At 46.7% G+C, this 27,131-nt stretch overlaps 1 protein-coding gene and 2 pseudogenes across 5 annotated transcripts in view; 1 reads left to right on the forward strand and 2 right to left on the reverse strand.

Moving 5' to 3' along the window:
* Positions 1-27,131, reverse strand: part of SUFU (SUFU negative regulator of hedgehog signaling) — a 131,914-nt gene that overhangs the window by 33,575 nt on the left and 71,208 nt on the right. For 3 of the 5 annotated variants that reach the window (XM_055250672.2, XM_055250652.2, XM_063627964.1), the window contains exons 4-8: positions 7,154-7,296; positions 6,153-6,238; positions 5,809-5,881; positions 2,565-2,718; positions 317-428 (exon numbers count right to left, since the gene is read on the reverse strand). In XM_055250672.2, coding sequence (XP_055106647.1) covers positions 317-428; positions 2,565-2,718; positions 5,809-5,881; positions 6,153-6,238; positions 7,154-7,296 — 568 coding nt within the window. Of the gene's footprint in view, positions 1-316; positions 429-2,564; positions 2,722-5,808; positions 5,882-6,152; positions 6,239-7,153; positions 7,297-27,131 lie in introns of all 5 variants that reach the window. The other 2 variants (XM_055250662.2, XM_055250682.2) reach the window with 1 other exon arrangement.
* On the reverse strand, positions 8,255-8,355 carry LOC129477756 (uncharacterized; annotated as a pseudogene).
* LOC129463688 (large ribosomal subunit protein uL23-like) lies at positions 18,011-26,533 on the forward strand (annotated as a pseudogene).

A 27,131-nucleotide genomic window follows, 5' to 3' on the forward strand; every position in this document is an offset into this window, starting at 1 on the left:
GCACAATGGGCTCCCACAAGGCTGGGAGGCCCCAAGTCAGATTTCGCCCCAACCTGGCCTCCTGTCTGTTCACACGGCTCATGTAAATATTTACTGATGTTTATATTCACGGTCTGCTGGGTCCCCTCTGAGGCCCTCTCCTATGACCCACAGATAGATCTGTGTGCCCCAGACCATGCCTGCCCTTAAGCCTAGAGACCCTGGGCCCATCCAGCAAGGGCTATGTGCATTGTTCTCTCTCATGCAGTCCACAGGGACAGGCTCTTCAGAACAAAATCATCCTCTTGTTCCAGCCCAGGGACACTGGGGAACTTACGGGACCCGGTCGTGGGCGAGGCCATTCTGCCGCTGAGGGTTGATTGGCGGAAGGACAGGTTTGCTGTTGATCTCGAGTCCTCTCCTCAGGGTCTCCCGGATCTGCTCTGTGTCTGCAATGACACCACTAAGTTGCCCGGTGGCCCAGTGGGCTCCCAGCAATTCTCACCTTGCTCTTGAAACCTGGCTCAGCAGAGGTGCTAAGAAAAACTACCACGCTGGCCAGTCCTGAGCCCACTCTACGCATCCTGATGTAAGCACTGAGTTGAGTACAGATTGCGAGGGGACAACCGCACTCTTAAGAAGCTCTGGGTTGGAAGAGTACCATTCTTGTAGAAGCCAGGGGCAGCCTCTAGAGTTCAGAAGAGTGCTCTCCACCATCCTTTTCCTTCCTGTGTCACAGGCCCGAGGTTTACCCTTAACATGGCTCCACACAGTGACTGACTACTGGGGATTCTGCCCACTGAAATGGATGTGAGTTAAGGCTGTAAGCGCCCTTCCATGAATGGGCAGGTGCCTCTCACACACCCTTCTGGGTTCTGAGTGGTCAACCAGCATCGGGTCCTGCCACCCCTTCCCCTTGCATTCAAGTCGGTGAGATGCTGAGATCATCTCTCCACCTTGGTGGAGGAAACTCTGCCTCTGCATGGAGAGGCAAGGGCCAGGAAGTGAAAGAGTTCCCTTGGTGGGATTATTTCTTTGTAAGGTGCTTTGCTGGTCTTTGGGATGAAGCTTACTAGTCTGGTCCCCTGTACTGAGATTTGGATCTAAATTTACCTCTGCAAACTGTAAACAGATACAAAAAAGCAAATTAAAATTAGTTGCTCAAAGAGTGGCCTTAGAGTGGGAAGGAGATGATTACTAACTTTTCTAACTATTTGACTTGTTACAGTACGATGGATTACTTTTATAATTTTTAAAAATAGCCAATAATGACTGAAATTTTAGACGAGACTATGACTGCCTCTTTAAATCACCTCTTTTGTCAAAAGCAACCAAATGATTCCAATAACTGTATACTCTCTCTTTGAGCCTCCAATAGGCTTGGCATGCCATTCGAACAAACAGGAAGGAGAGAAAGGGCTCGGCCGGGTGCGGTGGCTCACATCTGTAATCCCAGCACTTCGGGAGGCTGAGGCGGGTGGATTGTTTTGAGCTCAGGAGTTTAAGACCAGCGTGGGCAACACAGTGAAGCCCTGACTCTACAAAAAATACAAAAATTAGCTGGGCGTTGGTGGCTCACGCCTGTAGTCCCAGGTACTTGGGATGCTGAGGCTGGAGAATCACTTCAGCCTGGGAAGCGGAGGTTTCAGTGAGCCAAGATCAACCCACTGTACTCCAGCCTGGGCAACAGAGACCCCTGTTTCAAAGAAGAAAAAAAAAGAAAGGGCTCAAATATTTGCACTAGGAGTTTAAGTTTGTCCTTTACAGAACGAACAAAAACCTTTTATAAGTGTTATCATATATGTAAGGATTTTATTCAGGGCTGTAGACATCTTATTCTTCAAAAAAAGAAAAGATGGAAGAATGAAGAAAGGAAGTAGACAAAGAAGCTGTCAACACATGTATATGTAAGTGGCTGCTTTTCCTTTGCAGTTAGTTGGGGACGCCCTCTACTAAAAACCACAACTGTTTCTGTAGCCAAGATCAGCACAGGGAGATTCCAACAGGACAGCCACATCCTCCTTCCCAAAGACCCCATCCGGAACGCAGTGGGTCCAGAGGCCCTGCCCGCAGCCCCTAACCCTGTATCTGTATGACAGGAGGTGGGCAATTTGCAAGCCAGCCTCACACTCCAGGCCTCTCTTGTTGAAGGCCTGGGAGGGCCCGAGGCCAGAGTGATCCTTGGGTCTGGCATGGCCTTCAGGCCAGAGCTGGGCCCTGTGTCAATTCTGTGGGTGGCCGACACTTTTCTCTTGCACTTGGGTGGACTATGGACTTTTCCTGTAACTGTTCTAAGGCTTCCACTCACCTCCATGACCTCAGATTGCAAAGGGCAAATCTAAAACACAATGGTGCCTGCTGGTGATGCATTTGAAATACACACAGGAAACACAACTAGACATGGGCCAATAAAGCTCCCTTAATTCCACCCTGCTGGAAGACTTCACTTGCTGTTTAAATCATGCCAGGAAATAAACTATTGAAAGGGTTGTTTTTGTTAGAGACCCATCCTAGAGAGCCTGGAAACCAGGCCCTGGGGAAAAGGAAGGAGGAAGGCTGGGAGAAGGCTGGGTGATGGCTCCCACCTTTGCCAGAGAGTCGCCGGGGCTGTGTGCCGATGCAGATGCTCCGGCTGTCCTCGTCATCCTCGGGGGGCCGGCTCAGGTCATCCCAGGCACACTTGGCACTGACACCGCTCAGGTTGGAGCCATCTGTCTCGATGCCTTTGTCAACTCTCTCCTGCTTGAAAAGAACCAAAGAGCCAGAGTTCTTTCAGAGAACTGGTGGCCCAAGGTGACCACCCTTCCAGCCACCACTCTTACAGTATTTACTGAGCCCCTGTGGTGCTGAGCATGGGACAAATGCTGGAAGAGCAGGGTCTCTGACCTTGTTCTGCCCTGATTACCAATGCATGATGGTCTCTGCCAGCTCTTGGACTCCTCCAGGGGAACCAGGGATTAGGGGAAGCCAGGAGGAATGCAAATCCCAAGGGAAACATCTCTTCTACCATCAGCCTTCTCATACAATGGCCTCTACCTGTTTCAGAGCTCCAAACCTGTCCCTGCTAGGCTGGCTGATGGAGCTGATGTGGCCATGAGAGAGCCTACTTCTCTGAGGAGAGGTGTGATCCTTCCTCTCCTCCCCATCTTCAGGCAGAACCTCCCAGTCACTGCTATAGAAGACAGGGTGGAAGCCTGCCACAGGCGACAGGCCACACCTGCAGTTTCCCCTTCTAACAGCTAGAGGGTGTGGTCACACAGGGAAGAGCCACCGGAGAGAAAAGGCTGGACTTCCCCTAGATGCATTGGTTCCCTTGTTTGGCAAAGGACTCTGGATGGAGATTCCTTCCCATTTCTTAGACTGAAATGGGGGCCTGGAGTGCAGTGACTATCTGCAGACACCCTTCTCTCCCCATCGAGACCCTGCCCTTGTGCAGGCCTTGGTACTGCAGAGTACAAACACTCTCCAAATGGCTTCAAGGAAGAGTTGTACTCAAGACATCCCTGGATTTTCTGGTAAAACACAGTTCACTGATGCTGGACCTTGAATTAAAAGTCATCTGGAAGGCTCTATGCCCATGTGGGCCAAATCAAGCTTGTGACTGAGCACCTCAACAAGAATCTGTGCTTCCCAGCTCCACAGGTACCACACTGGCCTGCTGATCAGCCCAGAAGCCCCATCTGGGAGAAGTACAGGTACTGTCCTTATTTCCTAGGACCAGTCAGCAAGTGGCTCTGCCCCAGACGCCTCCTTCCCATCAGTCATCTCCTCCTTTCAAGTGCTAATGCTGCCCTGGGCAAAGCTGTGGGTTCCGAGCAGGAAGAGGCTAAGCAGGGAAGCGCTCTGTGTACTCTGGGCAGGGAGCATGTATACCCTGGTGTGCTCAGGGAATAGTCTGAGCTTTTTCCTCTGCACTGGCTGCCCTGAGGTCCCTCACTTAGGTAAAGAGTTGCAGACAGACAATTCTTGGCTCAACTTGTCTGGGCTATTTACTTTATAAGTAAAAAGAAAAAGTTAAGACCCAGAAAGGCGAGGGACTTGTTTGGGCACACAGCTGGTTAGTGTAGAGCTTGAATCACAGGAATATATGCCAGCTCTAAAGGGACTGATAGCAAGCAGGCCCCAGAAAGGCACAGTGAATACAGAGGAGTTCACACTTGGTGCACAGAGCCACCAGGAAAGAAAGCTGTCCTTTCTTCCTGTGGGACCCTGGCTTGCTTTCAAAGACCACTAGGTGCTCCGGGTCCTGCGGGCTGCTCTCAGGGAAGCCTGCAGACTAGGAAGGAGAATAGCTCTTGGCATGGAAGGACAGCCGTTTACCCTACTAATGCAAAGGACCAGGTTCTTTCTTAGTACTTGGCACTTATGACAGGAGCCAAACAACGGCCCACAGTGCCCCATGCTGGATCCCAGTGTGGCTACAAAACAAGGGCTTAGGGAAACATAGCCTTCCTGGTTCCTGGTTCTTGCATATGCAGAAGATACAAGGAAACCAAGTTTAAAGTAGAGAGAACAGAGGATCCTGGCAGCAGTTTGAAATGTTCAGTGTTAAAGGCACTAGAAAAACAGAGGAGCGTCATCTGTGAATGAAGAGGATTTATGCCCAAGAACTCACAAGTCTACAGCGAAGAACTCAGGGGCTGCTGGCTACACGTCCATCTGCCACCTCTCTCTTGCTCTAACACATGGAACTCCCGGCAACTGCCTGTGGCCTACCAGATTTTTTACTGAAGCATGACAGGTTTAGAGATGGCAATGACCTGCATTTGGTCAGGGGAGTAGAAGGAGCCAGACACCTGGCAGGTAACATTATTAGCTGCCTGTGGCTCCTGCTTCAGGAGAAGCCCATAAGAAAGGCAGTTATGGGCCAGGCACGGTGGCTCACACCTGTAATCCCAGCACTTTGGGAGGCCAAGGCGGGTGGATCATCTGAGGTCAAGAGTTCGAGACCAGCCTGGCCAACATGGTGAAACCTTGTCTCTACTAAAAATACAAAAAATTATCTGGGCGTGGTGGTGGGCGCCTGTAATCTCAGCTACTCGGGAGGCTGAGGCAGAAGAATTGCTTGAACCTGGGAGGCGGAGGCTGCAGTAAGCCGAGATTGCGCCACTGCACTCCAGGCTGGGTGACAAGAGCGAAACTCCGTTTCAAAAAAAAAAAAAAAGGCAGTTACGTTCCTGTGGCTTTCAACATTTACCTGCATGCCAAAGGAATGCTTCTAAAACAGCAAAGATGACACTGAAACACTGTCCAGGTGGGCCACAGGGAGTGGGCAGCTGCCAGCCTGTGTGCCTAAGGTGCCAATCTTTCCAGGCTAGGAGCTCTGTGTCTGACTGTCCAAGATAGAAAATGTGGCGAAAATGGGGATTGGACCGTTAGACCAATCAGCACTCACTCCTGCAGCCTGCAGCTGGGCCATGGAGTCAGTATCACCTACACTACTGTCTGGTACAGGACGGTGGTGGCCATGGTGGCTCCCTAAAAGAAAGTCTGGGAGGCAGGAGAATGAATACTGGGCAAGCAAGCAATATCCACTACACTTATCTTTTATTGCTGGCAATCTAATTTTTTAAGCCAATATATAATTTACATACAATAAAAATATCCTTTTAAAATGCCAAAATACATACGTCTGAGGACTAGCTTTCCTGGGCTGAAACCTCTGCTCCCTATGTGCTCTGCAGAATTCAGGGGACAAGTTCCAAATGATGCCATATTTCTACTCACTCACACATAAAGCTCCTCTGTTTTCCCAGGATGAAAGCCAGTGTTATTTGGAAGAGGCCTAGACACAGGGTGCTAGAAAGGTTTTCCTCACTCAAGACATACTTGCAGGTGTGGATCGATCTCAAATATGGTCTCTCCCCTCCGCATGTCAGTTATCAGCCAGGGGCCGCCAGCACTGTGGACAAGGAAAGGGGATACAATGGTAACTGAGGGTCTGGGGCTGATGGGCTGGGCCTACAGCCTGCCCTGTTTGCTGCCCCAGGCCTAGGACACAGGGGAATAGTTCGTGGTCAGGGACTGTCAGGGAGTGAGTCGTCAGGGAGCCCTGATGTGAAAAACCCGGGTCTGAAATAACAACGTAAGAGGGAGCCCCACATGGAGGGTGGTGGAGGGACTCCCAGCCCCAGGCCCAGGGAGCCGGGCTCCCACCTTGCATGGGTACTCACACAGGCACTGTCCGCAGCAGCTCCAGGATGCCCTGCCCATTCCACTGCTGGGCTGAGTGTAGCTCTTCAGTGCAGACACCAACGATCTGAGGCCCAGGATAGAAAGCCCACTGTGTGTTAATGGCCACCCCCCACCCCAAGAAGGTCAGCTACCCAGGCTCTCTGAGTCACCTCCAGTTGGGAGACCACAGGCAGGATCTGTGCTCAGGAGCTGGTGCAGCCAAGATTGGATGGTTCCCTTAGGAGGGAGTGGCTGCCTGGCTGGGAAATGGCTGGGTCCACATGTGGGCCCTGAGGCCTGACCCTTGCCCTTGCTGTGTCTGTATGACACCAAGTCTAGCTCTTAGCTACAAGGGAGAAAACCAAGGCCTGAGCAACTCAAGATGTGTCCTCAGGCCATGTCTCTGGAAGTAGGGGAGGTTCAGGGAGCCATTCCTACCCAGTCTGGTATCATGGGGAATGTAAACAAGAGACTTTGAGACCTATCAGGCTTGGAACCACCACCAATAGTTCCTAGTAGCCTGCAGAGAAACTCCTCCCTTCCTTATTAGGGGATAGGCCTTTGTGTAAATATCAAGGGAATCAGTGGAACCTTCACATAGACTTCATTGTGACCCAAAACAAGCACTGGTCAAAGCTGGGCAGGTTCCCACAGCTTCTGGGAAAGAGCAAGGACGACCCAGAGCTGGCTTCCTGCTGGAAAGTCCTGTTCCTGAGACTGGGTCTTCACTGTTCAAAGAATACCCGCCACCCCCATTACTCCCTCTCAGCTACAGCCATTCTCTCCCACCCAAATGGCCCCTTCCCTTTCTCCCTTCTCCCATCTCAGCAAGTTAAATCAGACCATCTGAATCTACTTGACAAACCATCAGAGGAAACAGAAATCAGGAAGAGGCCAAAGGAAACCTTCCACTCCCTTCACTCCCCCTCCTCAAGCCTCCTTGTCCTCCCAGGACCCTTCCCACAGGAAGGCTTGAGCCAGCGTCTAACCTGTGCCTCACCTGGAGGAAGGTAACTACCCCAAAGGGTGTCTGCACGGGCTGCATCTGTGGGTCCTCCGTCAGCAGCATGTGCTGAATTCTTGACTCACTGTTATCCAAAGGGCTGTGCCAGGACACATGGTCCCCACTGCAGAAGGTGTTCTCTGTGGGAGAGACACAAGGATCCTCAGTGTTCAAGGCCCCAGATCCAGGCCTGGAATCTGGGCTGGGATCTCACTAGCCCAGGCTGGGAGGCTTCCCAGCCTCTTAGGGTAGCCCCTGTGAAGGAAGAGAAGCATTCACTCCGGATGGAAGCAAAGAGTTTGTGGATATCTCCAAAAACCTAAATTGTTCCTGCTTGCCAATTCTGTCAGACTTAAATGGAAAAGGACAGGCTATTAGTGTGAAAGCTCCTTTGGCCTGGGGAACCCGAAAGACTTCTGGCATCTGCTTCACTTCCCCAGTATCCCGACTCATGGTGGGAGGCAGGAGCCATGACTGGATCTGCCAAGAAAGAATAAGGTGCTTTTCTGTAGGGCCACCTGGCCAGAAGTCCACAGACAGGCAACAGGGCAATGAAAGCCCTTCACCTTGGAGAAACAGAACGAGATTTCTGTGTTGCTGAAACGGCACTCAGAAGGAAACATCCAACCTTGGAGGGCCTTTGAAATCTATCACCATTTTCCCACAAGTAGACGTAGGAATTCCTGAGGAATACTAGGCTTCAAGTAAGTGGAGGTCTAGATAGTGCCTCCCACACCGTGGCGGAGACAACTCATGAGGATCCTCAGGCCATGTCTCTGAGATGTTCAGATTCTGCCAAGGGTAGCTGCTGCCATGAGGGCACAGCCTCCTCACACACAGGCTCACCACTGCACTTCAAGCAGGCACGTTACTTTAGAAAGACTTTTGTTTAAGGCCACATAATCACAAGGTAAAACAACCCCACAAGGTACTAAGTCTCTCATCAGCTCTGACTCTCATCGTGGGTGCCAAGGTGCTCTGTATGACCAGCCTATGCATCCACAGGCCCCCTTCCATGTTTTGTCCTTACACAAATGGAAGCACACTATCCTGCAGATTTCACTTAATTACATATCTTAGAGAGCACTTTTTTTTTTTTTTAATATGGAACACTTCACGAATTTGCATGTCATCCTTGCACAGGGGCCATGCTAATCTTCTCGTTCCAATTTTAGTACATGTGCTGCTGACGTGAGAACGAGATCACATCTTTTTTTTTTTTTTTTTTTTTTTTGAAACGGAGTCTCGCTCTGTCACCAGGCTGCAGTGCAGTGGCGCGATCTCTGCTCACTGCAACCTCCGCCTCTGGGTTCAAGCGATTCTCCTGCCTCTGCCTCCTGAGTAGCTGGGATTACTGGCATGTGCCACCACACCCGGCTAACTTTTTGTATTTTTAGTAAAGATGGAGTTTCACTGTGTTAGCCAGGATGGCCTCGATCTCCTGACCTCGTGATCCGCCCTCCTCGGCCTCCCAAAGTGCTGGGATTACAAGTATGAGCCACGGCGCCCAGCAGAGATCACTGCTTCTCAGCATATGGAGAGCTATCTCATTTTTTAAATGGCTGTCCCAGAGTTCACTATGGTCTGTCATTCACAATCTCAGAATCTCAACAGTTGAGGTATCTTCCTTCACTTTTTATCAATATTTAAGGTAAGGCAGAACACACACATACACACACAGACACACCTTTTCCATCCAAGATATGGCTTCAGTTATTGGCCCTAACCTCAATGGTGTTCATTCAGGCAGGAGAAGGAAGACTGCTTCATCTGAGATGTGATAATACAGGGGAGAGGAGAAGGCATGGCTTCAGGTAGAGCCAACTAGAAACCCCTAAATTTCCAAATTCCTGCTAGGCCCACTCTTCCCAGAATCTCTCTCCTTTTATGTAAATGTGTTTCTACAAGCAACCTGCATGTTCTACAAGCAAGAAACAATGCAACAGATAAAAGGAATGAATACATAATTAACCCCCACCAACAACATACACAATACAAACAGTCCAGGCCCACCAGATGACTCCACTGGTAAATTCTGCCAAACATTTAGAGAAGAATTAATACCAACTTTTCGCAAACTCTTCCAAAAAATAAAAGAAATACTTTCTAATCCATTCTATGAAACCAATATTACTCTGATATGAAAAGCAAAGGTAAGACAAGAAAAAAAAAACCTATAGACCAATATACTTTATGCATATACAAACAAAAATCCTCAACAAAATACCAGCAAACAGAACTCAGCAACATATAAAAAGGGTTATACAGGCCGGGCGTGGTGGCTTATGCCTGTAATCCCAGCACTTTGGGAGGCCGAGGCACGCGGATCACAAGGTCAGGAGTTCAAGACTAGCCTGGCCAACATAGTGAAACCCTGTCTCTACTAAAAATACAAAAAATTAGCAGGGCGTGGTAGAAGGCGCCTGTAATCCCAGCTACTCGGGAGGCTGAGGCAGAAGAATTCGCTTGAACCTGAGAGGTGGAGGTTGCAGTGAGCAGTGATTGCGCCACTGCACTCCAGCCTGGGCGACAGTGTGAGACTCTGTACTCTGTCTCAAAAAAAAAAAAAAAAAAAAAAAAGTGGGGTGGGAGGTGGTTATACACAATGACCAAGTAGAATCTATCCCAGAAATGCAAGGTTAGTTATACACAAGAAAATCAATGTAATAGAGATTATAAAAAATACTACATGATCATGTCAATAGACACAGAAAAAGCATTTGACATGATCCTTTTCATGATAAAAAAAACAACTCAGATTTGGAATAGATGGAACTTCCTCATCTTGATAAAGCGCATTAACAGAAAACCCCACAGCTAACATCATACTTGATTAACGGTAAGTGACTGAACTAATTCCTTCTACGATCAGGAATGCGACAGAGATGCTTACTCTCGCCACTTCTATTCAACACTGTATTAGAGTGCAAGCCAGGACAATTAGGCAAGAAAAAGAAATACAAAATAAAAGTCTAGGTGTGGTGGCTCACGCCTCTAATCCCAGCACTTTGGGAGGTCGAGGCAGGTGGACCACCTGAGGTCGGGAATTTGAGACCAGCCTGACCAATATGGCGAAACCCTGTCTCTACTAAAAATACAAAAATTAGCCAGGCGTGGTGGCATGCACCTGTAGTCCCAGCTACTCAGGAGGCCAAGACAGGAGGATTGCTTGAATCTGGGAGGCAGAGGTTGCAGTGAGCCAAGATCATGCCACTGCACTCCAGCCTGGGTGACAGAGTAAGACACCGTCTTAAAAAAAAAAAAAAAAAAAAAAAAAAAGAAAGAAAGAAAATATTTCCAGATTGGAAAGGAAGAAGTAAAACTGCCTCTATTCATGGATAGCATGATATTGTATAAAGAAAACCTTAAGGAATGCACTAAAAATTACTAGAACTATTAAACAAGTTCAGCAAGGTTGTTGGGTGCAAAAGAAATATGCAAAAATTATTTGTATTTGTATATACTAGCAAGGAACAATCCAAAAATAAAACTAAGGCCATGCATGGTGGCTCATGCCTCTAATCCCAGCACTTTCAGAGGCCGAGGTGGGAGAATTGCTTGAGCCTGGCAGTTAGAGACCAGCCTAGGCAACAGAGCAAGAACCCCCATCTCCACACACACACACACACACACACACACACACAAATTAGCCAGGCATGGTAGTGCACACCTGTAGTTGCAGCTATCTGGGAGGCTCGAGCAGGAGGATGGCTTGAGCCCCGAAGTTCAAGGTTGCAGTGAGCTATGATCACATCACTGCACTCCAGCCTGGGCAACAGAGTGAGACTGTGTCTCAAAAAAATAAAAAATAAATAAAACAACAAAACAAAAAATGAAAGTAAGAAAAACAATTCTTCCACAGTAGCATCAAATATAATACAACGCTTCATTTAACAAAGGAAATGAAAACTTATACTCTGAAAACTACAAAACATCATTGAAAGAAATTCGAGAGGACCTACATAAACGGAAAAATATCCAATATTCATGGATCGGAAGACTTAGTGTTGTTGAAATGGCAGTATCCCCAAATCCATCTATGGGTTCAGGGCAATCCCTATGAAAATGCCAGGTATCCTCTTTGCAGTAATTCACAAACGGATTCAAAACTTCACGTGGAAACGCAAGACACCCAGAATAGCCAAAACATTCTGGAAGATGAGCAAAGTTGAAGGTCTTAATTTTCCTGATTTCAAAACTTGCTACAAAGATACAGTCACCAAGTCAGTGTGGCACTGGCATAAGGATAGACATTTGATCAACGTAATAGAATTGAGAGTCCTGAAATAAACTCTCATATTTGTGGGCATTAATTTTCTTTTTTTTTTTTTTTGAGACAGAGTCTCGCTCTGTCGCCCAGGCTGGAGTGCAGTGGCACAATCTCGGCTCACTGCCAACTCTGCCTCCCGGGTTCAAGTGATTCTCCTGCCTCAGCCTCCCGAGTAGCAGGGCCTACAGGCGCCTGCCACCACACCCAGCTAATTTTTTGTATTTTTAGTAGAGATGGGGTTTCACCATGTTAGCCAGGGTCTCGATCTCCTGATCTCATGATCCGCGTGCCTCGGCCTCCCAAAGTGCTGGGATTATAGGCGTGAGCCACCATGCCCAGCCTGTGGGCATTAATTTTCAACAAGGGGGCCAAAACAATTTGATAAAGGAAATAATAGTCTTTTCAGCAAATGCTGCTAAGAGAACTGGATACTCACATGAAAAAGGATAAAGTTGGAGCTCTTTCTTATATCACAAACAAAAGTCAATTCAAAATGGATCACAGACCTAACTGTAATAGCTAAAACTATAAAACTTTTAGAAGCAAACATTGGAGTAAATCTTCTGACTTTGGATTAGGCAAAGGTTTCTTCCATACAATATCAAAAGCACAAGTAACAAAGGATAGGTAAATTAGACTTCATCAAAATCAAAACCTTTTGTGCTGGCTGGGCACAGTGGCTCATGCCTGTAATCCCAGCACTTTGGGAGGCCGAGGTGGGCGGATCACCTGAGGTCAGGAGTTCGAGACCAGCCTGGCCAACATGGTGAAACCCCGTCTCCACTAAAAATACAAAAAAATTTGCCGGGCGTAGTGGTGGGCACCTGTAATCCCAGCTACTTGGGAGGCTATGGCAGGAGAATTGCTCGAACCCAGGAGGAGGAGGTTGCAGTGAGTCAAGATCACGCTACTGCACTCCAGCCTGGGCGACAAGACCAAGACTTCGTCTCAAAACAAAACAAAAAAACCATTTGTGCTGTAAACAATATCATCAAGAAAGTAAAAAGAAATGCAAAGCAAAATCACTTTTGAGATATCACTTTATACCCATTAGGGTGACTATTAATAAAAAAAAAGAAAACAGAAAATAACAAGTGCACAAGTGTTGGTGAGGATGCAAAGAATTTGGAATCTTTGTGTATTGCTGGTGGAATATAAAATGAAGCAGCTGCTGTGCAAAACAGTACAGTGGTTCTGCAAAAAAAAATTAAACACAGAATTACCATATGATCCAGCAAGCTCACATCTGGGTATACAGCCAAAATAACTGAAAGCAGGGTCTCAAACAGGTATTTGTATATCTATGTTCACAGCAGCATTATTCACAATTGCCAGAAGGTGGAAACAACCCAAATGTCCATTAACAGATGAATGGATTAACAAAATGTAGTATTTACATACAATGGAATACTATTCAGCCATAAAAAAGGAAATTCTGGCAAATGCTACAACACGGGTGAAACTTGATAACATTATGCTAAGTGAAATAAGCTAGACACAAAGGGACAAATACTGCATGATTTCACTTACATGAAGTACCTAGGGTAGGCAAATTTATAGAGACAGAAAATAGAATGGTGGTTGTCAGAGGCTGGGGGACAGGCGAATGGGGAGTTATTGTTTAGTGGGTGCAGAGTTTAAGTTGGGGAAGATGAAAAACTTCTAGAGATGGATGGTGGTAATGTCTGCAAAACAATGTGAATATACTTAATAATGTCACAGAACTGTACACTTAGAAATTGTTAAAATGATAAATTTTATGTTACATATAATCACAATTTTAAAAGAAAAAACCCAGAGAATGAGAGAAAATATTTGCAAATCATATATCTAATAAGTATCCAGCATACATTAAGTATTTTGTATCCAGAATATATAAAGAGTTCTTACAACTCAATAATAAAAGATAAATAATTCAATTTAAAAATGAGCAAAGGATCTGAATATATTTCTCCAAAGAAGATATACAAACAGCTGGCCGGGCATGGTGGCTCACACCTGTAATCCCAGCACTTTGGGAGGCCAAGGCGAGTGGATCACCTGAGGTCAGAAGTTCAAGACCAGCCTGGCCAACATGGTGAAACCCCATCTCTACTAAAAATACAAATACTAGCCAGGTGTGGTGGCATGAGCCTGTAATCCCAGCTACTAGGGAGGCTGAGACAGGAGAATTGCTTGAACCCGGGAGGCAGAGGTTGCCGTGTGCCAGGATCGTGCCATTGCCTTCCAGCCTGGACAACAGGGTGAGACTCTGTCAAAAAAAAAAGAAAAAAAGATATACAAACAGCTAATAAGCACATAAAAAGATCTTCAATGTCATTAACCACCAGGGGAATGCAAATCAAAACCACAATGAGGCCAGTGCAGCGGCCTCCCAACACTTTGGGAGGCCAAGGTGAGAGGATCGCTTGAGGCCAGCAGTTTGAGACCAGCCAGGGCAACCATGGCAAAACCCCATCTCTATAAAAAAAATACAAACAAAAAAAAATTAGCTGGGTGTGGTGGCCCAAGCCTGTAGTCCCAGGTACTCAGGAGGTTGAAGTGTGAGGATTGTTTGAGCCCGGGATGTGGAGGCTGCAGTGAGCTTTGGTCGCACCATAGTATTCCAGCCTGGATGACAGAGTGAGACCCTGTCTCAAAAAACAAAAGAAAAGAAAACAAAAAACCCACAATGAGACACCACCACTTCATATCCACTAGAATGTTTAAAATAAAAAAGACAGCAATTACAAGTATTATCTGGCAATAAAAAGGAACAAAATACTAATATATACTACAACATGAACCTTAAAGACATTATGCTAAGTGAAAAAAGCCAGTCATAAAAGACCTTATATGATTCCATCCATATGGAATATCCAGAATAGGCAAATCTATGGAAACAGATGGTAGATTAATGGTTGTCTAGGGCTGTGATGGTTGGAGGGAATAGGGAGTGACCAGTATGAGGTTCTTTTTTTATGGTGATGGTTTCACAACTGTGAATTACATGGTATGTGAATCGTATCTCAATAAATCTGTTATTAAAAAAGAAAGGATATAGCAGGCAAAAGGAAGGAATCTTGAGGCACAGGCAAAGTAGCGGAAGCAAGGCCAAGCCTCTAAATTCCTTGTTCCCACCACCCCAGGTACAGCAGCCTGGCCTGGGAGAAACCTGACCCATAATGCTGAGACATCACAGCACTATGCATGTCTACATGACCTGAACAATCACCTACTAACATGTTCTTTTCTACAAATGAGAAAAGGATGCTTGAGATTGCCCAAGGTCTCACAGTACGTCAGTGATGATGGGCATGGCCCAACACTTTCCAAACTTTGGGCTCATCCACAATACCCATCAGGATGTTTGCCGTATCTGTGTACCATCTGTACCATTACCTGCCTGTATTTTTCCCCCTAAAATTGACTTGCCTTTTTTTTTTTAACCTAAACAAACTTACTCTGAAAAGGCAACTTCATATCACTATACTAAATAAGGAAAATAAATGGAAAATTACTGTTGCTTACCTCAAGTGGTAACTTCAGGATAATATGATAACAAAATGTTATTAATTTCTAGCTGATATTGTTGCCTACCTAAAATTGTTTAAAAAATGAAATAAACAAGGGTCAAAGAGCTGTTCAAGGTTTAAAGAGTCATATAGAGCTGAGACAAAATCACCAAGACTGAGAGAGAACAAACTGGGCCAGGCATGGTGGCTCATGCCTGTAATCCTAGCATTTTGGGAGGCCCAGCGAGAGGATCTCTTGAGCCTAGGAGTTCAAAACCAGCCTGGGCAACATAGTAAGACCCCATCTTAAAAAAAAAAAAAAGACAAAGAGAACCAAAGAGAGAAAAGTGGCTTCACTATTCATGCTACCAGTTACCACTCTTGTGCAGTTACCAGCTGAAATCGCCTGCTGGTTTTGGCAAACCCTGGCTTAGTGGAGAACTTTGGAGTTGGGAAGGCCCTGTTTCTATTTGCCTCCATCCCTAACTGGTTGTGATCCCGGGCAACTTGCCCAAACACAGTATCTAAGCCTGTTAACAGGAAATAGTGTGCCTACTCAATTTGCTTTCTACTGCAGTATGTTATTACTCGTGTACTGGAATACAGTACAGATACTCTCACCCAAGTCACCAGAAAACAAGATTGGCCACAGAGCTTGTCGCTACCAGCAAGTGCCCAGTAGGTGGCACCATCGCTCCTGGTTTAAGAAATGGATGGGCCAGTTCCCTGGAGCTCTGCAACCCTATCTGATGTCTAGTCTGTAGAAACATACCGCAAACTGAACATCACACACCAGGGCCTGTTGTGGTGTGGGGAGAGGGGGGAGGGATAGCATTAGGAGATATACCTAATGTTAAATGACGAGTTAATGGGTGCAGCACACCAACATGGCACATGTATACATATGTAACAAACCTGCACGTTGTACATATATACCCTAAAACTTAAAGTATAATTAAAAAAAAAAAAAAAGAAACATACACCAAACCGGGTGGGGATTTATTTAGGCTGGAAACAGGGTAAAGGCTGGAAAGATTTGGAGCCATGACCTTTGACCTTTTATTAACCAGAATTAACATGATTTTAAAATACTATGCAAACCCAAACTGTTTGAACCAGAATGACCAAAAAGCACTTTGTGCGGGCTTAATAACTTGGGAAGGGGCTTAATTTAGGCAGCTGGGAAAGGGAGACTCTAAGGCAAGAAAAGGGAGTCGGGCCCAGGTGCTGCTCTAGGATCAACACGTTCCACCCTGAGCATGTGTGACCAGGCTTTGGCCAAAGGTACTCCTGAGTTAAAGTGGGGAGCAGAAAGTGCAACTTCCATCAGAAATGCTTGGAGAGCAGGACACTAACAGAAACTTCTAGCGAGGGGCAGGGTCTTCCGCAGCTCTGCCTGATGAAGGAACTAGACTATGAGCTCTTCTGTGGACAAGAAATGGTCTTTCTTAACAATGAAAGAGCCCTGGTCACAGTTTTCAAGCATGGGACAAAGCCACAATGAGTTCATTCTTGAGTCCGGTCTGGTCTTTATGCCCTGGATGCTCAGCCCCATTCTGTTGGAGCCACTGTGGGGTCTCGGCACTCAGGCCCCAGCGCCCACCCTGGGAAGCTCTTGGCCCCTCCAGAGGGGCTTTCAAATGCTAATAATGCCTCAGTTAGAGGCCCAGCTGTTCAGTCCAGCAGTTACAGGAGCTGGCTTCCTCTCTCTTGCTCCCCAAGGTATCCTCATTGAAAAGTCAGGGTGAAAAATCCCAGAGACCTCCACTGAAACCACACAGCAGAAGCTCCTCCAACCCAGTGTCTGAAAGAACACCGCCATTCCAGATAAGGGCTGGATAGACACTTTCTATTCCCTTCCCTCCTTGGAGCTTTGCCCCCAAGTACCAGGAGAAACCTCCCTCAGCTACCCGACTTTTATGTTGTTTGGCAAATTCACTGGAAGGGAAATAACACTCCAGGGTAGCAAAAGGAGTCTCTCCCCTCCCCCCAAAAAATGCTAGTCACAGTTCTACACCTTGCTCACTTGGGAGAAAGATTTCATTCCTCCACGTCTCATTCCCCATTAACAAACAACTCCTGGGCAAGAACTCTGAAAACATGGGGGGTGCTGAACAGGCGCACAGAATCCTACTGGCTCCTCCAATTGGCCATCACCCCACCCCCACCTCCCTGACATCCAGCTTCAGTTATGGTGGTTTGAAGTTGGACTTCCCCGGATATAATAAGTTAGCAAAATCTAGGGAGAAGGGTTGCAGAAGAAAACAGCTATTGTTTGTAAAATAGTGCTGCCTTTGAAACATAGAAGCAAATACATTCCTTGAGTTCTTACAAATACATTCTTCAAGAGTTCTTAATTCATCCTAACTCTAGACAGTGCCGGCCTGCCTCCCTTCTGTGCAAAAGTACAGGCCCCGTGATGTTCTACATAATAGCCTGGAAACTAACACCCCAGCCCAGGGTCAGAATTAACATGCTTGGTCTGTGGAGAGGAGACTAATGTTCCCTTTGGGGGCCCAGGAGCGTGAAGCTTGGCGCCGTGAAAGCCAAATGTCCCTTTTCTCCAGGTGCTCTTCTGCGTGCTCTGAGATGATTCCGTGCTTTCCAGGGACAGAGAACAAGGGCAGGAAACACAACTGGACTGTGCCAGGTGTCGCAGGAGTGGCTAGTCTGCAAGAGGTGTTTTTGAGAGAGCAGGAAAATGGGAGGTGATCCAAAGCAGGCTGGCAGGCTCAGGTCTGTCAACTTGGAGGTCAAATATTTGACAATGGCTCAGCCATCATAGTCTCTCAAGAAAAAATCTCCACTCCTCTTGCATTTCTGGTGTTCACAAATCATTCTGATAACCAGGGCTTAAGTGTCTTCTGTGAACACCTGGAGCTGGTCCTAGGGGGCTTAGCAGTTCTTTCCCAAAATGTCAGCTGTGACAGACATGTCCCCAGTAACACAGACTGCTGAGGAGGAAAGGTTCAGTTAGCCTATGCCCCATATCTGGAAGTCCTAGGATGAAGCCGACACCTGTGGGGAGACTCTGCCAACTGCCTAACCCGCCCTTCTTCCTAGAAGGCTCAAGCTGCTACTGCTGCGGCCATGGTGGACTGCGCAGCGGAGCTGGGCCCAGAGAAGGCTTCCTCTGAGATTGGAAGACAGCTCCTTCTCAAGTCAACAGAAGGCCCACGAGCAGAAATATATTTATGGCGGCAGAACTACAGGTCAACACAGGCCTGGGAGCTTCATGACTCCCCAGTGAGAGGAGGAGAAAATCTAGAGGTTTTGCTGAACGAAACATCTCTGGCTGAGGCAGTGAAGGAAATCAAGTTCAAAGTTAGTCCTGTTGGCTTCTACCCAGCCCAGGTGCTCCTAATGGGGGCCACTCAGTCTGCCCACTGCCCCCACTGGATCTCTCTGTAAGCTCATAGTAATTTCTAAAACCCATGCCTAATTTCTTCTTCTTCTTTTTTGTTTTTTGGACACAAGAATCTCTCTCTGTCGCCCAGGCTGCAGTGCAATGACATAATCTCGGCTCACTGCAACCTCTACTTCCTTGGTTCAAGTGATTCTCGTGCCTCAGCCTCTCAAGTAGCTGGGACCACAGGTACACACCATCATGCCCAGCTAATTTTTGTATTTAGTAGAGATGGAGTTTTGCCATGTTGGCCAGGCTAGTCTTCAACTCCTGACCTCAAGTGATCCACCTGTCTCGGCCTCCCAAAGTGCTGGGATTACAGGTGTGAGCCACCACGCCTGGCCCAAGCCTAATTTCTAAACCAGAGAGGAGAATAGAGATGTGCGTGCCTAGTCTGTTGCCAGAAATGAAGAGCCTACAAAGTTTTAGGCCACGGGGTATAGCACAGCCACAAATGACATTTCTGGAGCCCTTAGCACACCCACACAATGCTACCCTCATTTTAGGGAGGAGTAACCCCAGGCACTGTACAGAGGGCACTGCCCTCAGGAAGACCCAGAGCCTCCCCCAGGCAAATTCTCCCTCAACCTAACAGTACTCACCCACCAAAGGAAGGCAGCAGATCCTCTTCTTGTCTGATCAACACTGACTTTTCCTGGTAACAGCAACTCTCCTTCCTCCAGGAATCCAAATAAAGCTGAGAGTGAGCACTTCCCTCCACTTCCCTGCCTACCCGGCTCCACGCCCCCTCCCCAAGCCAAAGCCAAAGAACCTTACAGCAGAGTCATGACACAAGACCCACACTAGGAACTAGGATAGAAACCTTGCAGCAGAGTCTTGAGACAAGGCCCACACTAGGAACTGGGACAGAAATTGAATGCAATGATGTATAAACAGCGTAGGAGCGAAAAAAAAAAAAAAAAAAAAAACACGTCCTGGGTAATTCCCCTTTAACAGTGGACCTCCTGCAAGAAGAGGAAAAGATGGGATACTCCCCAGCTCAGAAGCTACAATTTGTTACAAACCAACAGAATTTCGCACCCCTGCCTTTCTCCCCACACAGTGCACAGCAGGCAGATGCTCCGAAGGAAGGATAATCCCAGGAACATGGGTGACTGCTCAACAGCCCCTCTGCAGGGCTTCCAATCAAACTCCAAAGAAGGGGAAAGACCGAAACTCTCTTTAAGAAAGAAAAAACAACAAAGCAAACAAACTGTGGGGGGTGTGGGGGAGGAGACCCAAAACAGATTCTCTGTACGTGTGGTTGAGGAGCTCTTGGGGCTAGAAGGTAAAATTCTTCATAGCTGGTCAAATGGTGCAGATGGTGACCAGTTGTAGAGTTTCCCAACGTGGTCATGTGGTAGAAGCAAGAATTAACCCCTACCCCCACCCACCTACCTTTTCAAAGTTCTGGATGCAGTTTTATCACTTGAAAAGTTCATTTGAGTGTTTGGTTTGAGAGCTTCCCTCAGCTAGCTCTGTCTGATATTAATTTGGCTAAATGTGGTTGCAAGACATGGAGACGGGAAATGAATACGCAGTCCCACTTGATTAAATAAAGAAGACTGAGAGAAGACATATTTGCTCTTGCAAAACCGAAAGGAAATGTAAAGGCTATTCCTTCCAGGTTTTGCCTGGAATCAAAGGAATCGCACAGCTAGCCAGAGACTCAAAACTGCTTCCCTATGCATTTTCTCCACAACCTCCCGCTCTTCAGCTTCCTTCCTCTCCCTCAAAGCCGCAATCATAAAGGCAAACAGTGAAGTGTAAGGAAAATCCCTTTATAAGCAGAGATGCTCAGTAAACTGGAATACAAGTCACAGCAGGGGAGGTGGAAGGCTGGCAGGCTGCCAGAGGCCCTGCAGGCTCTCACCCCAAAGCGAGTGTAGGGGGCTGCAAACCTTTCAGAACTGGACTGATGGAGCTTCGCTAGAGATAGACTGTGGACCTGACACTCACCCTGTGCCCACATGGGCAGGGCACACAGCAGACAGCCTCATTCTCCCCCCAGTGAGGGTGAGGACCCTGACTGCCCACAGAGCTTAGGAGGGTTCACTTGGCCACAGCTTGTAGCTGTCACTAGTCAAACTTCATTTACTCACCCATATATGCTATGCCCACCTGTAAAGTACACAGGTCCTTGCTTACCCCTTGAGAGAGCTTGGAGTCCTAATCTAGCAGATGGCTTCACTTTTCTTTTTAAGCAGCTCCATCTGTTTAGACACCTGTCAGCATGAGAAGGCAGAATCTTCTGCCCACAGGCTTGTAACTGAGCAAGACCTGCCCTTGTTCCTCTCTCCTTCACCAGCACGAGGGCCTGCCACCTACACACAAGGCAGAGCCCAAGCCTCTTTGTTCTTTTTTTTTTTTTCCTTTGAGACAGAGTCTCACTCTGTTACCCAAACTGGAGTGCAGCAGTGCCATCTCAGCTCACTGCAACCTCTGCCTCCCAGGTTCAGCCAAGTCTCCTGCCTCAGCCTCCTGAGCAGCTGGGATTACAGGTGCGCACCACCATGTCCATCTAATTTTTTTTTTTTTTTTTTTGAAACAGAGTCTTGCTCTGTCGCCAGGCTGGAGTGCAGTGACATGATCTCAGCTCACAGCAACCTCTGCCTCATGGGTTCAAGCAGTTCTCCTGCCTCAGCCTACCAAGTACCTGGGACTATAGGCATGCGCCACCATGCCCAGCTAATGTTTGTACTTTCAGTACAGACAGGGTTTCACCATGTTGGCCACGATGTTCTCGATCTCTTGACCTTATGATCCACCCGCCTCAGCCTCCCAAAGTGCTGGGGTTACAGGTGTGAGCCACCGCACCCAGACTAATTTTTGTATTTTTAGTAGAGATGGGGTTTCTCCATGTTGGCCAGGCTGGTCTTGAACTCTTGACTTCAAGTGATCCACCCACCTCGGCCTCCCAAAGTTCTGGAATTACAGGCATGAGCCATCATGCCTGGCCCCAAGCCTCTTTGTTCTTTGTTTGTTTTTTTTTTAGACGGAGTCTCGCTCTGCCACCCAGGCTGGAGTGCAGTGGCGCGATCCCGGCTCACTGCAAGCTCCGCCTCCCAGGTTCACGCCATTCTCCTGCTTGAGCCTCCCGAGTAGCTGAGACTACAGGCGCCCACCACCACGCCCGGCTAATTTTTTTGTATTTTTAGTAGAGATGGAGTTTCACCATGTTAGCCAGGATGGTCTCGATCTCCTGACCTCGGGATCCGCCCACCTTGGCCTCCCAAAGTGCTGGGATTACAGGCGTGAGCCACCGCACCCAGCCAAGACTACGAGTTTAAAACCTTAGTCCCTTTGGCTTTAAGAACAAAGAGGCCAGTAGCTCATGCCTGTAATCCCAGCACTTTGGGAGGCTGAGGTAGGTGGATCACTTGAGCACAGGAGTTTGACACCATCCTTGGCAACATGGCAAAACCCTGTCTCTGCAAAAAATACAAAATTTAGCCAGGTGTGGTGGCACATGCCTGTGATCCCAGCTACTCGGGAGGCTGAAGTGGGAGGATCACTTAAGCCCTGGGAGATGGAGGCTGCAGTGACCCATGATCACACCACTGCACTCCTGGGTGACAGAGTAAGACGTGAGACCCCATTTCCAAAAAGAAAAAACAATCCCAGGAAATCCTTTGAAGCTTTAAAATCCAAGACTAGCCTGGCCAGCATGGTGAAACCCTGTCTCTACTAAAAATACAAAAATTAGCTGGGCGTGGTAGTGGGCACCTATAATCCCAGCTACTCAGGAGGCTGAGGCAGGAGAATCGTTTGAACCTGGGAGGCGGAGGTTGCAGTGAGCCAAGATCGTGCCATTGCACTCCAGACTGGGCAACAGGGTGAGACTCCATCTCAAAAAAAAAAAAAAAAAAAAAAAATCCAGCACATGCTTCTACTCCTCCCATCTTCTTCCTGAAGAGACCAGTTAAATCAGGAATGAAAACCCATTTAGACTGGGTGCAGTGATTCACACCTGCAATCCTACAGCTTTGGGAGGCTGAGGCAGGAAGGTCGCTTCAGACCAGGAGTTCAAGACCAGCCTGGGCAACACAGTGAGACCCTGTCTCTACAAAAAAATTTAAAAATTAGCCAGGCATGGTGGTGCACACTTGTAGTTCCACAGCTACTTGGGAGGCTGAGGCTTGAGGATCATTTGAGCCAAGGCATTCGAGGTTACAGTGAGCTATAATTGTACCATAGCACTCCAGCCTAGGCAACAGAGCAAAACCTTGTCACTGCAAAACAAAACGTTGCCACGGACCTATAAACTAGTCACTTTGGAGGACCAAATGGCAGAATCTATTAATATAAAGGGTAACTTCCCTTTGACCCAATCATTCTACTTATAAATATGTACCCTAGAGCAAAACAAACATGTCACAAGGAGGAATGAATAAGGATGGTCACTGCATCTGTGCAGTTTGTAATACGGGAAAAATGGCAACAACCTAAAGGTGCATCGCCAGGGGAATAGTTAAATTATGGTTTATTCATACAATAAAATCACAGGCAACAGTAAAAAAAATTAAATAAAGATCTTCAAGACATACTGTCAACTGAAAAATCCAGTTGTGAAGGGCAGTACAGTTTCATTTACATTAAAGAAAGAAAAAAAACTATAGAAACCCAAACCATTTCACAGGTACCCAGAAGAAGGTGAATACATAGAAAAAAATCTGGCAAGCTGCAAGGACTCACACCAAATGGATAAAGAGGGTTTCTTTAGCGAGGGCCCTGAGATTGGGTGGATGGTCACAGAGAACTTTGACTTTATCTGTATAGTCTAAGTTTTTAACATCTGAGGTCAGGTGCAGTACCTCATGCCTGTAATCCCAGCACTTTGGGAGGCTGAGGTGGGTGGATCACTTCAGTCCAGAAGTTCAAGACCAGCCTGGACAACATACCAAGACCCCATCTCTACAAAAAAAAAAAACACAGAAGAATTAGCAGGGTGTGGTGGCATGTGCCTGTAGACCCAGCCACTCGGAGGCTAAGGTGGGAGGATCACTTGAACCTGGGAGGTTGAGGCTGCAGTGAGCCAAGATCACACCTCTGCACTCCAGCCTGGCCAACAGAGACCCTGTTTCAAAAAAAAAAATCTGAAATTTATCTATGTATTATCTATATACTTAATGTTGGAAAGATGATCTTCCTCCTTGACCCCTCTGCTATGTGGCACCAGCAGCCATCACACTGGCTACTGTGGCATCACTCCAAATGCAGTGACACTAATCTGGACATGCCAGGAAGCTAGGTGGTATGATTTGAATGTCTGCCTCCTTCAAAAGGCATGTTGAAACTCAATCTCCAATCTGGCAGTATTGAGAGGTGGGGCCTTTAAGAGGTGATTAGGTCATGAGGGCCCTGCCCTCATATATAAATAAGTTAATGGATTATCACAGAGGTGGGCAATGGGGGTAGAAACTGGTGGGTTTATAAAGAAGAGAGACCTAAGCTAGCAAGTTCAGCCCCCTTGCCATGTGATGTCCCTGGGACTCTGCAGGGACTCCTCACCAGCAAGAAGGCCTTCATCAGATGGGGCCCTTTAACCTTGGACTTCTCAGCCTCTGTAACTGTAAGAAATAAATTCCTTTTCTTTATAAATTACCAGTTTCAGATATTCTGTTATAACCGGCAGAAAATGGACTAGAACATTAGGAGCCATCCTTGGCTGGCAACTAAAATGGCACCACTGGCATTTTCAACCAGGCTAGCTTTTTAAAAAAAAATTTGAGACAAGGTCTTGCTCTGTTTCCCAAGCTGGAGCATGGTGGCACCATTATGGCTCACTGTAGCCTCAACCTCCTGGGCTCAAGCGATCCTTCCACCTCAGCTTCCCGAGTAGCTAAGACTACAGGTGCGCCACCACGCCTTTTTTTTTTTTTTTTGAGACAGAGTCTTGCTCTGTCACCCAGGCTGGAGTGCAGTGGCGCAATCTCAGCTCACTGCAACCTCTGCCTCCCGGGTTCAAGTGATTCTCCTGCCTCAGCCTCCTGAGTAGCTGGGACTACAGGCACATGCCACCACGCCCAGCTAATTTTTTGTATTTTTAGTACAGACAGGGTTTCACCATATTGGCCAGGCTGGTCTTGATCTCCTGACCTCATGATCTGCCTGCCTCGGCCTCCCAAAGTGCTGGGATTGCAGGAGCCAATGCGCCCAGCCTGTTTCACGGCTTTTATAGTGACAAAGATAAAATACATTTTTTTTAAAAGAAAGAGAAAACAGATCTTTTGTTCATCTTGCTAATTAGAATCCAAATTTAAGAATATAACATTTTTACTTATTTGATTTTATATTTGTATCTTTTATTTATTTTATTATTGTTTTAGAGACAAGGTCTCACTGTGTCACGCAGGCTAGAGTGTAGTGGCACAATCATAGCTCACTGCAGGCTCAAACTCCTGGGCTCAAGCAATCCTCCCGTCTTAGCCTCTCAAATAGCTGGCACTACAGATGTGAGCCACAACGCCTGGCCATATATTTGTATCTTTCTAATCTTATGCTGAACATCTTGCTTTCTAACATAATTACTTATTTGCTTTATCCTATTATATCCATATACTAGTTTCAGAATAATATCAATATTTTTATTAACAACATGATTACTGAAAACGGTTTTTTCTGTCTGTGTATACATTAGGGATATACATACAAATTACTATATTTTAAGATCTCTGTGTATTGTTTTGACACCAATTTGGTATGCTGTGAATTTCACTTGTTTTATTTTGCTTGTGAGTTTTAGGAAATGTGGCAGGCAGACTCTAAGGTGGCCCCATGGTCCCCATCCCCTTGGTACTCAAGCCCTGTCTAATACTTTCCCCCAAGTGTGGGCGAGACCTATAACTTGCTTCTTGCTAACAGAATATGGCAAAAGTAAAGATATTTTAAGGATGTAAATTAATGTCCCAAATCGCTTTATTAATTTTTTTTTCAGTTTTAGTTGTAGTAAAATACATCAACATAAAATTCACCAATTTAGCCATCTTTAAGTGGCATTAAGTACATTCATATTGTTGTGCAACCATAAGAACCTTCCATTTCCAGGACTTCTTTTTTCATCTTCCCCAACTGAAACTCTATACCCAGTAAACAGTAACTCCCCATTCTACTGCTTCCAACTCCTGGAAACCAACATTTTGCCTTCTGTCTCTATGAACCTAACTACTGTAAGTACCTTATATAAGTGGAATCATACAATATTTGCCTTTTTGTGTCTGGCTTATTTCACTCGCCATAATGTCTTCTGGGTTCATCCATGTTGTAGCCTGCAGCATGTGGCAGAATTTCCTTCCTTTTATTAAGGCTGAGTAATATTCCATTATATGTATATACCATACTTTGTTTACCCATTCATCTGTTGATGGACACGAGTTACTTCCACTTTTTGGATGCTATGAAAACTGGTACACAAATATCTGTTCAAGTCCCTGCTTTCAGTTCTTTTGGATACATACCCAGAGGTGAGATTGCTGGATCATACAGTAATTCCATATTGAACTTTCTGAAGAACCACCAGACCATTTTCCACAGCAGCTGCACCATTTTACATTCCTATCAACAGTGTACAAGGGTGCCAATTTCTTCACATGCTTGCTAACATACTATTTTCTGTTTTTTTTTTTTGATAGTAGCCATTCTAATGGCTGTGAGGCCAAAGTAGATGATTTTGTGTTAATTAAAAGGGAGGCCCTTTTCACAAGACGGTGCCGAAAGCAAAGAAGGAAGCTCCTGCTCCTCCTAAAGCCGAAGCCAAAGCAAAGGCTTTGAAGGCCAAGAAGGCAGTGTTGAAAGGTGTCCACAGCCACAAAAAAAAGAAGATCCGCATGTCACCTACCTTCCGGCGGTGACGTGCGGATTCTGGAGGCAGCCCAAGTACCCTCAGAAGACCAACCCCGGAGAACAAGCTTGACCACTATGCTATCATCAAGTTTCCACTGACCACTGAGTCCACCATGAAGAAGACAGAAGACAACAACACACTTGTGTTCACTGTGGATGTTAAGGCCAACAAGCACCAGATCAAATAGGCTGTGAAGAAGCTCTATGACACTGATGTGGCCAAGGTCAACATCCTGATTCAGCGTGATGGAGAGAAGAAGGCATATGTTGGACTGGCTCCTAATTACGATGCTTTGGATGTTGCCAACAAAATTGGGATCATCTAAACTGAGTCCAGCTGGGTAATTCTAAATATATGTATATCTTTTCACCATAACAAAAACAAAACAAAACAAAAGGCTGGGCGTGGTAGCTCACTCACACCTGTAAACTCAGCACTTTGGGAGGCCAAGGAGGGTGGATCATGAGGTCAGGAGTTCAAGACCAGCCTGGCCAAGATGGCAAAACCCCATCTGTACTAAAAATACAAAAAGTAGCTGGGTGCAGTGGCAGGCACCTGTAATCCCAGCTACTCAGGAAGCTGAGACAGGAGAATTGCTTGAACCCAGGTGGCAGAGGTTGTAGTGAGCCAAGATCGTGCCACTACACTCCAACCTGGGCAATAGAGTGAGACTCCTGTCTCAAAAGAAAAAAAGAAAAAAAAAGGGAGAGGCTGGTCACGGTGGCTCACACCTGTAATCCCAGCACTTTGGGAGGCCGAGGCAGACAGATCACCTCAGGTCAGGAGTTCCAGACCAGCCTGACCAACATGGTGAAACCCTGTCCTCTACTAAAATTACAAAAAAAAAAATTATCCAGGCGTGGTGGCCGGTGCCTGTAATCCCAACTACTCGGGAGGCTGAGGCAGGAGAATGGCTTGAACCTGGGAGGCGGAGTTTGCAAAGAGCCAAGATCATGCCATTG

This window comes from Symphalangus syndactylus, chromosome 2 (assembly GCF_028878055.3).
Source record: "Symphalangus syndactylus isolate Jambi chromosome 2, NHGRI_mSymSyn1-v2.1_pri, whole genome shotgun sequence".
NCBI classification, from domain to species: domain Eukaryota; kingdom Metazoa; phylum Chordata; class Mammalia; order Primates; family Hylobatidae; genus Symphalangus; species Symphalangus syndactylus.